The 17,019-nt window shown below is 38.7% G+C and overlaps 1 protein-coding gene across 1 annotated transcript in view; it reads right to left on the reverse strand.

The window, feature by feature from the left end:
* Positions 1-9,646: 9,646 nt before the first annotated feature.
* The window catches only part of LOC107265201, a 280,971-nt gene continuing 273,598 nt past the window's right edge, over positions 9,647-17,019 (reverse strand). The window contains exons 32-34 of the mRNA XM_025082561.1: positions 15,661-15,816; positions 15,099-15,233; positions 9,647-11,507 (exon numbers count right to left, since the gene is read on the reverse strand). Coding sequence (XP_024938329.1) covers positions 11,337-11,507; positions 15,099-15,233; positions 15,661-15,816 — 462 coding nt within the window. The 3' untranslated portion in view covers positions 9,647-11,336. The remainder of the gene's footprint in view (positions 11,508-15,098; positions 15,234-15,660; positions 15,817-17,019) is intronic.

Genomic DNA, 17,019 nt, shown 5'->3' on the forward strand with positions numbered 1-17,019 from the left:
GGGGGGGGGGGGGGAGGACTGTTGCACAGACCAATTGGACACAAATGACTTTTTACTGCAAATCCTGAGCACTTTTAATAGATAGAATAGAATGAAGTACGAGCGATATCTTATTATAGTATACAGAGTGAATCACGAATCGTGATCAGTAGAGATTACTTTGTTATTAGCAGCCTGATTGAAAATGTTTTTATCAGCGTTTGCATGGTTTCAAGAGAGCTTTAACGTGGTAGTGAAAAATTACTGGTCAACTCTTTTTTTAATGTTTTTTGAAGGTTACCTTGAATTTTTGTAACTGAACATATAATTTTTTTACGCCTGTCTGTTAGAGGATTTCAAGACGAATTCGGGATATGTAAGGACATGACAGTTTTTTCATCTGGTTTATAAGAAAATTAAAAAACTTTGTATCACAAGGAGAATCACAGCTACGCCGTTATTACGCATCCTATGTTGTTGACAAGTCAAAATTATTTACCGATCTTACTCCATTAGATTACTTTTTATGGGGTACATTAAAAGACGAAGTTTATGCAGATGCTTTAACAATACCGGAAGTTATGCGACGAAGGATTGCGGATGCATACTCAACCATCAGTGTAGAGGCCATAAAGAATGCAAAACAATCTTTTGTTCACCGTCTACGCGAGTGCATTGCAGCTCGTGGACACCATTTTGAACATCGCTACAATTAAGATTGGTAAATTTTGACTTGTCAACAACATTGGTTGCGTAATAACAGCGTAGCTGTGATTCTCCTTGTGATACAAAGTTTCTTAATTTTCTTTCGAACCAGATGAAAAAAATGTCATGTCTTTACATGTGCCGATTTCGTCTTGAAATCCTCTAACAGACAGGCGTAAAAAAATTATATGTTCAGTTGCAAAAATTCAAGGTAACCTTGAAAAAACATTTAAAAAAAGAGTTGACCAGTAATTTTTCACTATCACGTAGAAGCACTCTTGAAACCATGCGAAAGCTGATACAAACATTTTCGATCGGACTGCTAATAACAAAGTAATCTCTACTGATCACGATTCGTGATTCACCCTGTATTCTATGTGGTTTAACGTCAGTTTATGCTAGGTTTGGTTAGGTAAGGTTAGAATAGGGTGGAATGTTCAAATTTCGGAGACTGGGTAGGTTAGTGGATAAGTATATCGTCGACGAGTGAGCGAAGCGAGCGAGTCCGACTGAAGAGAGCATTAAATGTTTGAAAATTATTGATGGAATATCGCTCAGGAGACGGAAATTCGCATTTGTGTCCAATTGGGTTTGTGCGCAACTGGGCATCACCTTAGTTTGACAAAGACACTGGAGGGCTGAATGCGCAGGTGCCGGAGTATTGATTTCGCTAGGCCGAGTGCTGATCATACGGACCACGCGATTATACAACAATTGAGCCGGTAAAGTAGGCATCGCCTAACACGTACGACATCTCTATTTCGTCAATCAAGGTGCGGGGAAGTTAGTCCTCGAGGAATTTCGTCTATCTCGTAATTTGTCTATATCTTTTGTGAAAATTGGAATTATTTAGAACCACTATGAAACTGAAACCTATTGAAAATTGGATCATATTGAAGCCGTTGGAAATATTGATGCTGGAAACGACTAAGAATCGATATTGTGGAATTTGGAATATTGTAATCGACATCCGTTGATATCATGCAAGTAAGTTCAATTAATAAATTTATATTCTTCGTTCGAATACTGTGTCTTTGGCTTCGCAATTTCTTTTCCTTGGGTCATCCAATCGCCCACCTTGCGATTGTCTCATAACTTAGCTAGTTAATTATTATTAGTTGAAGAAAAGAACTAACTGGTGTCCAACATATCGTATAATTTATTACTTTAGAGTCCTGACAGCCACCGACCCGAGCTGCGCCAGGTGAATATCTTTTTCAAGGTTTATCTAAACTCGGTTCCACGAGAGACCGACACAGCGTCGCGCAGGTTCGGGCGGAGTAGGGGTCAAGTGGGGATAGCCAAGGTATCGTACTTAGTATTTTACCTATAATATCGTACATTTGTGCTCTACGCAAAAAGTCCACGCTCTGTAAAAAAAGTAATAGGCGAAATAATATGAACATCGCGGTCTCATTATACAGTAACGTCCAATTGAAGTGCAACACTTGAATTTTTTTACATTTTTGTGAAAGTATGACAGATTTCGAAAAACCAAAAACATATTGTTTAGGAAATTCCCTTCCCGTTCGAATGGTAAAGGTTTTATCCCGATCGGATACAAAATGGCCGAATGGCAGGGGTTGGAGTAAAAAAGTGCATTTTGGAACTTTTTGAAGAATTCGAGATCTAGTAGTTCCGAAAGGAAATTCATATTTCTAGTTATGGTACGAGAGAGAGCATCCTTCAGCATTCAAAAAACACCCTATTGAACCCTTGTAGGATCACTCTAGGGGGAGCTACACCCTCTTGAAGTGAAAACAGTTAATTGGCCATAACTTCCGAACGTGCTGGCCAATGTGGTCCAGTTTCTGTGTGATATCATCTTTAATGATACTGCAGATTTTCACAAAATTATTGTTCTTGGAGATGATCTCGTGACGGAGATCTCGAGATTTCGCAAGCGCACCCGAAGCTTCCCCGCCATTTTTCATTAGGAAACCGATGAAATAGAAGTTTCATATTTATCCACGTTGTAGCTGAGATTTCAATGATTAAAACGCGCTTTTAAACATCCAAATATGAGTTTGCTAAGGGGTTAAATTATCCGTTTGGAAAAACGCCTAAATTTTATGAGTTTCGCTCGAGGCGCTCGGGGGACTACTACCCTACCACGCGCGCCAACCAATTTTCCCTGACCAATTCTCGTCACATAGCATTAGTGCGACAAAAACAGATGCGACAGTGCGACAATGACGGGGTGTCTAGGAATAGCGTCCAGCATATTGACGTCTTGTGGATAGGTGCAACATAATGTCGAGGAATAGGTTTCAGCTTGTGGACGCAGTGCAATGTGGTAAGACAGGAGACTGGGGTGTGACCGTCGTCTTACCTGAATACATGCGTGCAACACAGCGAGAGCTATTGTGCGACCGAGAAGTCAAAGCATCCTGCGTTGCGTCCTTTTCGCGCAGCATGAGTCGGTGAGAGTCGCGCGGCTCCTTCTCCCTCTTTATCGGGTATTAGCTGTCCTCGTTATGGAGCGTCAGTCTGAGAGAGAGAGAGAGAGAGAGAGAGAGAGAGAGAGAGAGAGAGAGTTTTTGAGACACCCGTTAGAGACCTCAGTATTTGGGGGGGATGGAAGTAGCCGAGAGAGAGAGAGAGACGGGGAGATTAGGACGATGAGGAGAGAAGAAGAGAAAGGTGGGTCCAAAAGAGAGAGAGGGAGAATAGGCGGGAGAGGGGAGGCGAGTGGGACAGTAAGAGGAAGCAAAGAAAGAGACGAAACTGGACGAGTGTCTCCCGGCGTGAATTTCGTCAACGTCCTCGGTCCTCGGAATGGTAAAGGAAACACGCGAGAGCTCGACACCGCGTCAGAACACGAGCAGTTCCCCACCCAGCTCCCTATTCAGCATGATGGGGCCTTCTTGTCGTCTCGGTTACACTCGTGCTGGGCAACAAGGACGCACCGAGCGACACTCTGGCGTCTCGCTCGCACCGAAGTGCTTTTTGCCTTGCACGCACAAGCCAAGATACGTGAGCAGGCGCTGCCCAATGTCCTCTCTTTCCTCACCACACTGCGTCCACCGCTGCCACCATTATTGAGGTCCAGTGTACACACTGGGAAGTGCAGAGACCAATGCGTGTAGGAAATGTGGAGAGGACGAGGAAACGCCCGTTCACATAATATGCCAGTGCCCGGCCTTGGCCGGGAGGAGAGGTAGGCACCTAGGGGCCCCTCTATTGGAACATAGGGATATATCGCCCTCCCTCTAACGGCGTTGCTGACCTTCGTCAGGAGTAGCGGGCTGGTGTAAGGAGGAAGGAGAGGTAAAAAAAGAGGGGTGCATAATGGGCCTCGGGCCTAAGTGCGGGTTGCAGCAATGCCCTCTGACTTATTATTATTACATTATCGTAGCGTTCTAAAGTTCCAAAACTCGTAACACCCGAGGAAGGATAAAGACATTAGGACGAGTCTCACTTAGCATGATTTGTATTTTCTAATTTGAGCAGAACCTGATTTCATGTGTTCCTAGATTGATAATTGCATAAAATCTAGTTTAGTTTGTCAATTTTGTAGCTTCAACACTTTACAACACCTAGACCTTTGAGAGTCCGTTTAGTCAGGGTTATTAATTAGAAACGACGTTCCTCTATTAGACTTTCCGTATGATGGGTTTTTTATTAAGTAAATCATCCACTATCTTCCACCTCTAATCTATCTTTATATTTATTTCCTCTGCACTGACGACCGTAATCGCCAGTGAACTATCCTTGATTTCGTCGCACGGGTCAAATACCGACTGTAGGTAGCGATAATATCTTTACCGACCACCGAGCGTAGGACTTACTCTAATATCTGTTTCCAAGGTAACTGACAATTTTCGGCAACCGTGCGTAGGTATAATACCGACCGATACCCAATTACCGACTCGAAACCTAACTAAAGGGTAATTAATATTTGCGGCAACCGTGCGTAGGTATCATACCGACCGACACTCAAGTACCGACTTTAAACATAACTAGAGGCGCTATCACTCGCAGCTCTCCATATCGTATGTACATGGAGATAGGGCGGGTCAACCAAATACCAATGACCAATAGAAAATCAATTTGCCAATTGTTTATTTGCTTAACTACCCATTTACCTATGTAATTCCTATGTATAACAAATAGAACTTTCTAGAACTAATTAGTTGAGACCAGGGCGTAGTATTAAACGTAGTATTAAACTTTCTATGAATCCAAAACCGATCATAGCAATTGAAATCAAAACAAACAAGTTCTCAAGCGTTATCAACTGGCATGCGCCGAAGACAATAGAAATATTAGCAAACCGGTACTTGAAGTAACCCCTAATCCACCTAATCAAATTAAAATATTAAATCAAATTAGAAGTTAATACATGGGAATAATAAAAATCGATATACTCACCAAAAATAACGTATTCCTTTCGATGATATAAGTAGCGGCTTTCCTGATAGGAATTTATTCAATCCAAGTCTGTCATACGATAAGTATACACTAAAAGGCGAGAAGGAGCAGTGAAATCTCAGAAATTATAATTGCTAAAAATTAAATAGAAAACCTTGTGACCGGACAGCTGCCTTCTTGCGCTCCCTTTGGGCAGCGGCTCCTTATTTGACGGGCCCGGGTGCAGATTCGCGCTTCCGAAAGTATGTGCTTGTTTGGTTCCTTTCGTGAATTCAGGTTCATCGGGGAATGTTATGTCCCGGAAATGTTAGGTGTGACCAGGGCTTCGATCCGAAGAATCCGTGTCGAATTCTTTTGTTAATTAACACGGTTGCCAGCTGAGTTGTTCACCCCAGCAGTTTTCCTCGTGGGCGCTCTCTTACAATGGCGCATTTTCCCCACGTTACTAATTGCCGGTTTTCGGTCTTCGACAAGAAATGACCGGGTGGCTGGATTCCATGTGAGGAGTCGGTTAGGATGTCCAGCTCCGAGGTATATAATCCCCCTATTCACGGGTCGGAGTCGCTGTTGCTCCAGTGGAGGCTACTAGCTTGTGCCCTATGGCTCACGCCTAGGCGTCGGAATTCCTCAGGATGTGGTGGTTCCGTAAGAATCTCGGCTGCTGTGGCCGGATGCCCGTGGATACACTCGGCGAATCGACTTGTATCGATCGAGCGTCACTCTAGATCGCTTCACCTGCTTCTAAAGGCGGTAGATGGCGGTGCAGTCTTCCCGAATTTCTAGGCTCCGGTGGGTATTCTTGAAAAGGCAATCTTTGCAGGATTCTCGTCCACTCATGCACTATCGGTCGCACTCACGCCAAAAGTGTTTGTAGTTTATGCCTGACTTATTTTAGGTTATCCCTAACGACGCGGTCAGTATCACGCCAGGATTGCTTCGTTACCGAGCACGGATCTACACGATTGAAAATAATTCGTGGCGTCACCGCTAGATGGCGCGCCGTTTCGCCTTACATTCGCGTGTCACTGAGCACACACGAAAGGCTCAACCCGATATAACGATATGAGAATTATACTATCTCATGATTTATAATAAATCAGCAATCGAACAATTGCCTCACTAGAACGTCCATGCGAAATGATCCGTCAATCCTGGAGGATGAATGAATTACTTTCTCGACAACTATCCCGCAGGAAACACGAACACGAATGTCCGCCGAAGGCGAATACTAATCAATGTATCGATGTCGTCTCTGGAACCTTGTATTAACTCCAAACAGATCTCACGGCAATGCGAAACATAGTCCAATCACGTTATCGCCGATCCCGGATAATCCTTTAAACGTCGCGTGAAATGGCTGCTCCGTGTCTGTATCTCCCCCTATTATTGGAGAGGACAGAGAAGCCCACTGGCTCTGATGATGTGAATTAAATAATTAATTACACGCAGATTAATTAAACCAATAATTTATTGCATAATTCACATAAAACACACGCGTGTCATGCGCGGTTCGATTCACAACGAATTTATGTTTTACAAAAGAATTATTTATTCCGCAGCTATATAACAATAGACTTTGTCTAATCCGCACGCTTTCTAATGCCCGACGGTTGATCTACCGCTCACGACGCGATACGTTGTCGCTCGCGAAGATTCAATCAAAATCCTTGAATGGCGGCGGTGCGACACCTTACATAGGGGCTTCCCCCACCATCATGACATTACGCAAATTTTAATTATTAATAAATATAAATTAATAAAATCTAGCATCAACATGACTATTTTACAAAATACAATTGGTGACAATCATACGATAGTCATATTGTTGCTTACATCATAAGAAATTGCGTAACTCGAAATATCTTGCGCATAATAAACATTTAATATTTATTGACGCGTACAAACAATTAATCATGACCCTCAATTGTGGTGGCAATTATAACATATGATACATTTACAGCGGTCTTAATTATCACTTTTTACAATACCAAATCTTATGCTAAAGATCGGACTAGGATCATCTGTTTATTATTAACAATATGTGCAATGTGTCAACGTAGTGGTGGATGGTTACATAATTTATTTTATGACTACCTTAAAGCTAGAAAATCACATTTTGTGGATTTAGCAACTAATTTTAGGAATTTTCCATTAGAGCTACTTGACCTTATTTTTCTCTTTTGGCGGTCATTACAATCGCTTTAAGTCACGTACGCCAATTATTTCACCAATTATTTGGCTACGTAAAAACTACGTTAACATTTGATTTATTAATGCTAACTCGCCTTATGCTACACTATGCCGTCGCGCGGCGCCTGCCGATGCAGATCTCTATGCTTTGGTGCAGCATACGTAACATATTTCCGGTCGTCGAATATCTCGCTTAATTGATTATTTATAACAATTCATTCGCTACTTGATAATTCGTTTCGACGGCCTGGTTCGGTTGGTACTCGTAAACGTTAATAATTATTGATAATTATTACTCTTTTTGGTTAGTTCCAACTAAGTCCTATAGATGGCTATTATTACTGGTGACATCTGTCGCCTGCCATCCGAACTAGCTAAGATTCGCATTTATCTCCTGAGATGGTAAACCGCTGACATTATCGGTAACGGAAAATCTTTGCAATTAATTAATAATTTCTCGATCTCATTGAACAACTGAGTTGCCTACATCGTGTAACAATGGTGGATGATCTAATTTTTTATGTTTGCATTTATTCGATATTTCGTGAGTATTCCCGAAAATAATCCATGTTTATTGCTTTATTACTTGTATACCACCACCGACCTATTCCCTGTCAACTACAGGTTTGGCTGATGGCCATTATTTATGATCAAGGACCTGACAATGACGATACATTTGGTCGTTGACCATAACACATGCGACGGACGACATAACGAATATCCCGCTACGCTAAGCTAAGTCCTGAGATATGACGTCGGTCACAACCTATCCTGTTTTCCAAAGCAAATCAGTGACCAGTATTGTAACGTTTGTTGATAGTGCAATTTCGTACGCTCCTTATGAGTGTACGAAATGGGATGTAGGTAAGTGCTCGGGGCTGGCGTCTTTAAGAATTTAGTCGACACAGGTTGATAAACTAAAATCAAATAACAAAAAATTTATTGAATTATCGTTAATCAGTACAAGTCGTTTTGTGACGTGTATCCCTTATAATCGTTTGATATAACGGTCGGTATTGTAGGAAGGATTGTCAAGGAATCGTCCTATGTTTGTTTTCTATTCTTATCTCTCTCTGACCTGTATGTGAGGTACAGAGGATCTGCCTGTGTTGGTCCTATAGCCCTAGTGGCGCTTTGCCTATCTATTGGCTATGGCACTGTGTGCGACTCAACTACTCACGGCGCGGATTATAGATTATAACAATATTGCCACGATTGAAGTTTCTGAGGTAGATCGCTATGTTCTCCTCAGAACTTGGACAATTTTTCTCTAAGCGGAATAGCTAATGCTAATGTTCCGTAGCCTTTCGACACAATTATGATCAGTAATGAAACGAATATGCTCTATCCCAGAGGGCATAAATCGAGCTTAACAATTTAACGATTCTAAATGCGATAACCTTGCGGATTTAAGTTACGTGGACTTGAACTATACTCACTTGTCTTTTCTGATTTTCGACTATTCTCTCTAGTAATTCCGGTTTTTGAATATCATGCCTCGATTGATTTGACATGTCGTATTTGACTGATTGTAATCCGATATTTATTACCGAGAAGCGCTAATCTTCTATCGGATTCTTTTTCTATTACTTTCCGCGGATTCACTTTTGGCAGACGTTTTTCATCTATCAGCTGGTGTTGACAATAGCCGCGCGTCCTTGTCGTCTATTTGTAACGAGTGAACTCTCAGTACAGGAGTATTGAGAGGTTGATCTTTTTGTCACGTTACAGTATTGTACTGCAAACTGTGGGAGATTATCCTTAATAATTCCTGGTCTTAGGGAGAATAATGTCTCATCTAACGATCAGGAATTCTGCTATTCACTCTAAATTCTATGCAGCAAAGTCATTGTATTGGCGTTGACAAAAACCAGCCTAATTATCAAATCAAACTTCTAAAGAGTTCAGTTCCAAATGTGATTATGATTAGTAGCTGTCTAAGCTCTCCACGGTCCTTTCCAGGTCTAAGGAGTCATTGTGATATCCTTTAGTATCGGGAACGACCTCCTAAATCATCCATATCAACCTATAGAAGTTATTGTAATAGAACTGTCAGGAGTACAGTTTCACCTAATCTCCAAACACCAGCCTGCAAAAGTTCACAAGTCAAAAGTCACTGAGTCAAAAACTATCCCAAAGATAATATAATCGACGAATGGGGATCATCGTGATCACCTGTGGTTTTGAGCTATTATCGTCCTTATTTTCAGCTGGACTACAATCACCGGACTCATCGTGCATTCCACTGTAATGTATATTCAGCTATCTCTTTCCCTCTCCTAGAAACTAGTATAAGGAAAGAATAGAGGCATATACTTCCTATTGTTTGCGGATCAACAATAAATATTGTAAAAATTTATGAGAGTGTGTGTGAGAGAGATACATAGAAACTAAGTGATATATCAAGATTATTTTTATTTTAAAGGTAAGTGATATTTCCTATAAAGAAGCCTGCACAGTACACAAACCTCCTAAAAATCTCGCAAAACGTTTCAATAGCTATGAATGCTTATATACGAAGATGTATTTATTATAAAGAATTTGCTACCAAAGCATATAGGTTTCGATGTCGCTGAATACGAATCTGAAGTCTTCTCAATAACTTTTAAATTTATTTCAAAATCATAATTAGCGACCTCAGAATAAATATTTTTTTTATTTCCATTAAAAACAGGTCCCATGTTTTTTTTAACAATTCCATTTAACTTCTGTTAATACGACAAGCAGGTAAGCAAATGAAGATATTGAAATATCGACAATTTTAATTTGGCATATTTCCAATTTTTAAAATCTATTCACTAACGTATTCAACGACCGTAAAAACCTTTAAATGGATGAGAGCATTTTTATCTTACGCCTAAAAATTTTTGCATTTGCAAAAGATTTTCCACAGATTAATTGGTAAACAGGAGGCTAAGATGTATAGGTCCTCGAAGATGATTGTCTTCTGTCGCGTACAGACGCTCTGAAAAGAACGGGTGCGGAATGAACGATGCATGAGTACATAACAAGCACGATTGTGATTTTCTTTATAGAACTAATAGTCATTTTGTGACCCGTTGCTAAATTTAGTCATCGTGAAACATATTTTATTCAAATTTAATAATTGAAATAATCAATTTTAATGGTCAGTAAATCGCCAAAGAACTGTAGTAATAAACTAGAGAGAACCGTATCAGTTGTGTTATAAACTGGTTTAATTTTGGTATTTTTTTTAAGAAAGTTGTCGATCGAATTTTTTCAAATTTACGGAATTCATTTATCATACATTAGTGTATTCTCATACATTTTTTCATTCACCAACAAAATTAATTTATTGATTTATGAGAACAAACGTGTACTGCGACTAAAACGTTGCGCCGACCTGGTGAGCACGATAACTGCTCGTCATTTTGCATGAACAAAAAAAACACGTACTATAAAAAACACTTTTCTCCAGAGGATGGAACTCTGTAAAAAATTAAATTAGAAAATTATGGAAATTACTGCTCAGCTACCATAAAATACCATTCTTTAATGTTTTTTTAAGAATAAATAATTTCTTGTACGTAAATAAAACGATGAAAATTCAAACATATTCCACATAATTGACGACTCGTTGTATCACATAGTAAAGTCATAAATTATTTAATTTCAGAGGATCTGTTATCTAAACAGCTGTTTTCAAATTTCCTTAAATAAGATGTTATGAACTAGTTACTGCGTTAATTTTTTCTTCCTCTAGTAACAGTTCATATTTCTAAATATTTGTACATGTTTAACGTTTTATGGCAGGACTATGAGTTATGAATTTAACTATCATCTATACAGTTTGTATGAAAGTAATATAATTCTACTCATACACATATATAATAAATACGGGATAAAGTTACATCGAATCTTTAAAATGTGAAATACATCTTATAGGAACTAACTTACACGCTTTATCTCCTATATATATCATTGTATTTAATAATATTCTGTGAGTATTCAAAGTATTCGAAAAATTAATTAAGAATATTTAACTAATTTTAATATATTATAAAGCATGTTAAACTGGGAGCATAAAACATGCACAAAATATTGAATATAACGATAATACATGCCTGTCATTGCTTGATCGGTTTATATCTGGCCAGTCTCAGTTGCACAGGATTTGAAACTTTTAATTGGAAAGCAATATCTTCTACAGAAGCTTCACGCATATCTTGTCCACAAATGGAAATTATACGATCGCCCTTTACAATCTTTCCAGACTCCAATGCACTACCTCCAGGAAACTGAAATTCATATAGAAAATACAATAACATAGTAACGAACTTGTTACAAATATTACGTTATTATTGTAAACAAAGAGAAGGGAGGTTTCATTCAAGAAAATTAATGTGTTCTTGAAACAATGATACAACTTACAACTAGACAGAGATCCAGTCATCTCATTTAATGATCTTCTTTAAAATTATTTAATGTTTTCTTTTAGATTATTCAATCGTAGGTATTCCGTAACATAACACCGTCCCAACATTTTAAATATAGATTCTAATAAAATAACTTTTTCGTAAAATCGTAATCTTCCTTTTTGTGTTCGTTGAATTTGAATCCGACAGCACAAATTTGAAATTCATAATGACAGATCGAATGTGGCAGATCAAATTTTAATAAATGCTAATAAAATGAGATTTATTTTGCAAAGTTTTTTGTGATCGCTGAATTTTAATTCAACATCAGAAATTCAAAATTCAAAATGGCAGATCAATTATGTCAACCAAGTCCAAACCAAATATTCAAAAATCCAACCAATTGGCTAGAGTTATAAGTGTTTCTGGATTAGAGCCCCAGTATGTACCACAGAGAAACTTTACTATATTTAGTGCTTTACAACAAAATATAGCAATTAGGTCATCACTGGGTTTTCGGATTAGTACACCTTTAAATATACTCACAGCAGAATCAAAACTAATATCTCTCAAAGAAAGAATAAAATATCAATGTAATTGCTATCTAGCAAAAACGCACTCAAACACAGAGACAGTAGTAAATCAAAATATTGCCAAATACTATAATATAGTAAAAAAAAAGGGCAATACCCGCCGAAAAATTATTTTCCAATGCATAAATTCTTTTGTAAATAATGTAAAAAGTTTAGATATAAAAAAAAATTTAACATTTATGATTATGATTATAAATCTGTTATTACACAAATTCCATATAACTCAACATTTGGAAATTTACTAAAGAAATCTCAAAATCCAAATGAGTCCTTTAATAGTTTCTTTCAAAACAGCGATGTAATTAAAATTTACACTGACGGTAGTAAATCAAATGAATCTATGAATACAGGATCTGCGTGCATATGCCCAGAACTAGATATACATATCATTAAGAGTATAGATAAAGAAGCGTCAGTGTATACTGCAGAATGCATTGCTCTTAACAATGCGTTTGACGTTGCCTTGGCTCACACAAATCGAAACTTCCTTATTTTTTCAGATGCTCTTAGTGTTTTACAAAGTCTAAACTCAAACAAAATAAATGTTAAAATCAATGATTATATCCTACAAATTAAATCTAAGTTCAATAAATTTCACCAAGATAGACTCGATTTCGATTTTAGTAACAAAACAATCCAACTGTTCTGGATACCCTCTCATATAGGAATAATTGGAAACGAGGGTGCTGATTTGTGCGCCAAGGCAGCGTGCGAGCTTCAAGAGACAAACATTAATACTATACCCTTCACAGATCTTACTTCATACTTTAAACAGGACATGCATCTCAAAAATTGTCAATCTCTTGAAATTGTTGGTCTCGAAAAAGGCATTATATACTTCAAAAATTATTACACAAAGAAACAAAAGCCTTGGTTCCACAAATCAAGACTTAGTAGAAAAATTATTGTAACAATTAATCGAATGCGCAGCAATCGTTATAATCTTGCAGTATCCTTAGCTCGTAAACATATAATAAATGATGGTAAATGTAAATGCAGTACACAAGAGAACACATACGACGAAGATTTAAATTTTGAAGATGAAAGATGAAGATGAAGATTTTTCAGTGCTCTCTTTATAACGAGCAAAGGAAGAAACTATTAAAAGATCTCAAAAAATGTAAAATTTTTCCACTGTACAACATAGAATCTATTATAGCCAAACCAAATATTGTAGCTTGTATAATAGTGTGTAAGTTCCTTGAAGATTGTAAACTCCAAATTTGAAAACTCATGTATATAAAAAAAAAATAATATTCATGTAAAATATTATGTATAAGAACAACTTATCAATGTACAAAGATGTATAAATAAAGATCAGCTGAAATTAGTCTCATATGAGACTAAAAAGGCATTTAAAAAGAAAAAAAAAAGGGTTCGGCAATCTTCGGATTTGCCGAATTTAATCTCTTTCCGGTAATCGGTAAATATACACGTGCGGAAATTTGAGTGAGCAATATTGTAGATTTTTGTTGCGGAGTTGATTGACGACTCGACATTTTTCTTTTTCTTTGGAATCCTTTTATTGGACGACGCGGCTGTGAACTTGGGACTCGATTTCGATTTTGGTTTTTTTTTGTGGCATATCCGTAAGGGCACAGGGTGACTCTGCAGTGCGTGAGGTGGTGCAAGACAGAGAGAACGGCAGAGTGACCCGTGGGTGGCATCAGGCGAGAGAAGGACCCCTCGCCCCGAATGTATCTTTGGATTTTGTTTTTGGTTGATCGTCCAAGGGTCCACTTGAGTAGATAGCCGCTTCACTGGTGAGTAGCGCCGAGAGCGGCTCTTCTTATTGCATGTTTTCCCCTCGGAGAAAAGGCCGGGATAGTTGTCTACACGGAGCCCGAGCGGAGAATGGTGGTCCAGGCGTTCGGTACGGTGACGTGCGAAGATGTGCGTTGGGGAAGAGATTCGCCCACTGAACTTTGTAGGGCCGCGAACCGCGTCGTGAGGGATTCCCGAACCGTTGGTAGGGCCGGCTAGAAACGGTAGGAAAGGTTGACCCGGCGGCCCTTACGGAGGGCCGCGATCGCTGTTGGGAGTTATTGTACGCGTCGGGACGGATTGTACTGATACCGTTTATCTGATTTGAATAAACGGACGTTCAAACTTCAGGCGTTATCATTGGCATATCCCAAACTGTTCGATTCTTGTCGATCCCGCGATCCCCTCTATCATTTCAGCTAGCTGAGGCTGAGCAGCCGGGAGACCACGAAAAAGCAGCCATAGCAGGTACATCGGTGCGGAGCATCTGTCCGCATCTGGCGCCCAACACTCCGATCTAGTTCGAATTTCGGATAGTTTTCGGATTTCAGCACGTTGGAAGCGGCCGCGTATTATTTATAGGCGTATTATATACAGCTGGGCAACAACTTTCATGACTAGTTAGAAAGAACTGTTGATGCCGGATGTCTGCTGGGTTGATGGGAATGTATCACACGTCATTTTCAACGCAAGGAATCCTAGTTAATAAATTAGTCGTTTATTTACAATTAATTATACGCCTTCTTACAGAATTTTTGCCGATAGTGGAAATTCTTGCAATTGCCCCTACTCCCTCTCACACTCTTTCCCAGGCTTGCAGTTATGTTGGGTCAACCACGTTCAACCATATTCGTCCATACACGTGTAATTAGTTTATGAAAATAGTACAATATTTTTGTTTTTGAAAATGTTGATACTCGCCATATTAGATTCGCCATTTTGAATAAAAATTTTGTACACTTAATTCAAATAGAGTATCACAGAAAACCCCAGTAGCCCAAGTGTCATATAAATTAAACTGAAAGTTTTTAAAATAAAAGGGGATGTCGCATATAGTCGATTTCTCCCCGAAAAGGTTTAATACACTTTTTATATGGTTGATAATCCTATTTCTTACCATGTCGGATACGTAAGCTCCTATACCACTTTTGAAGCCAGTTATACAAAGTCCCGCACCCTTTCCAGATTTCTTCTGAATTTCCACATCAATCTCTTCGAGAGCCTTATCCTCACGAAGCACTATCATGTGTATCTATAAAATAAAATATGAAAGAATAATACCATTTCTGTAATTTTTTGATAAACATAAATAATCAAAAGATTTTTTAGGATCGTGAAAAAAGGCTGTGGCAGAATTTTTTCACGATCCTAAAAAATTCGTTTAGTCTAACCCTAGCCTGTTGAGTGACTCCCACCCGAGCCCTAGCCTAACAATCTCTACCGAGATTGGAAAAAAAAAATAATGACATTTTCTAGAAAAGAGATAGTCTATAATATTGGTCACTTAAAAGACACCCAATAAATAATTAAATTAATATGGCCAAAAATTTCATAGTTTCTTAAAATAACAGTTCAAAGCCTAGATCGCCGCGATGTAGCTAAGTAGTCACTAACTATGCTCATTTTCAGACGTACATCGAAATGCTATATTACAACATATATCATAATATTACACATACCGTTCCTGAGACTTTTAGAATGAATTCGCGAGCTGTTGCGTATTCTATGGTTTTGAAGCTCTCGTGGCACATTTCGATTATTTGATCGCCAGGTTTTAATCGACCATCTTTTCCTGCTGCACCATCTGGATAAACTTCAAGTATTACGATGCTACCCTATGAAAAGAAAATATACAGTAAATTATTCCTTCCTTCGTTTTTGTTATACATATACTATACAAAATTTGGTGTTCGAAATAACAGCAATTCAACATCGGCTTGAAGTCCACACTGCTTTTACTATTGATCTGCATAGTCAGAAATAGGATTGCTACGTATATCGACCTTCATTCCGAAACAGAAGAATAACGTAGCCGACAGGGAGCATAATTGCAGACTCAGCACGTTACCCAGTGCATTGCTCGTGCCACCTACCCAGCTGGTTAGTCGAGTGTATTCCTAACGTCCTAACCGTACCTAGAGCATCAGCAAAAATCGACTATATAAGCAGCCAAAATCATGGCACAGAAGCTCAGAAAATCATTCAGTTTCACGCGTAAAAGATCGGACTGCACGTCGTCACTCGTGGCTCTAACCGTTAGAGTATTAGATTCAGTGTAGTATTCGCAATCTGACCTAGGTACGGATTCGTTATTACATACCCTAGGGAACAAGCTGGATCGGTTACCGGGCAAAATTGAGCTGCATAGACTAGTCTTTCCAAATATCGCATAGATTTGATAGATTTCTGTTCCACCAAATTTCTTCTTGCCTTAATCTCACACACAGTCAGGTTTTGTTATCCGATTTCACAATATTTCTCATAATAGAAACACTGTACACTACAATTAATTGAAAACTTTAAAATTGGTTGTAACAATATATCATAAACTCATATTTTACTCGCGTTTTAAATATCTCTTACCCATCCTCAACATTTCAGAGAATATCTACCCACGTTGGAATAGCAAGGCGTGTTTCAACACCTTAAACGAGCAGCGAACCCACCATTGAGTGCATTCTTACCGCTCGGAATTCACTCAAATATTATTCACGTTACCTCCGGTCGTTCCTTTTCTTTTGGTTACTTCTAAATTTTTGTTATCAAATTTAAAGGCCTCGCTAGCCACTACGGCCTACGTAACAGGATCTTAAAAATGTATCAAGAAATTTAACAGCATAGCTGTATCCAGTTAATAGGTATACAATAGAACCTTATTGTGGACATACCCCAGAAGATAATAAAAAACTCAGACAATGCAGAATAAAGGTTTTAACGCATTTTCTTAACTCGACACTGATAGCGAAAAATCCGAGAACTATCCTGCGTTACCGTTGGGCGCACACCCTTCGCACATATATCCGCAAGCTAGGTGGACA

This window comes from Cephus cinctus, unplaced genomic scaffold (assembly GCF_000341935.2).
Source record: "Cephus cinctus unplaced genomic scaffold, Ccin1 Ccin1_scaffold0017, whole genome shotgun sequence".
Lineage (NCBI taxonomy): Eukaryota > Metazoa > Arthropoda > Insecta > Hymenoptera > Cephidae > Cephus > Cephus cinctus.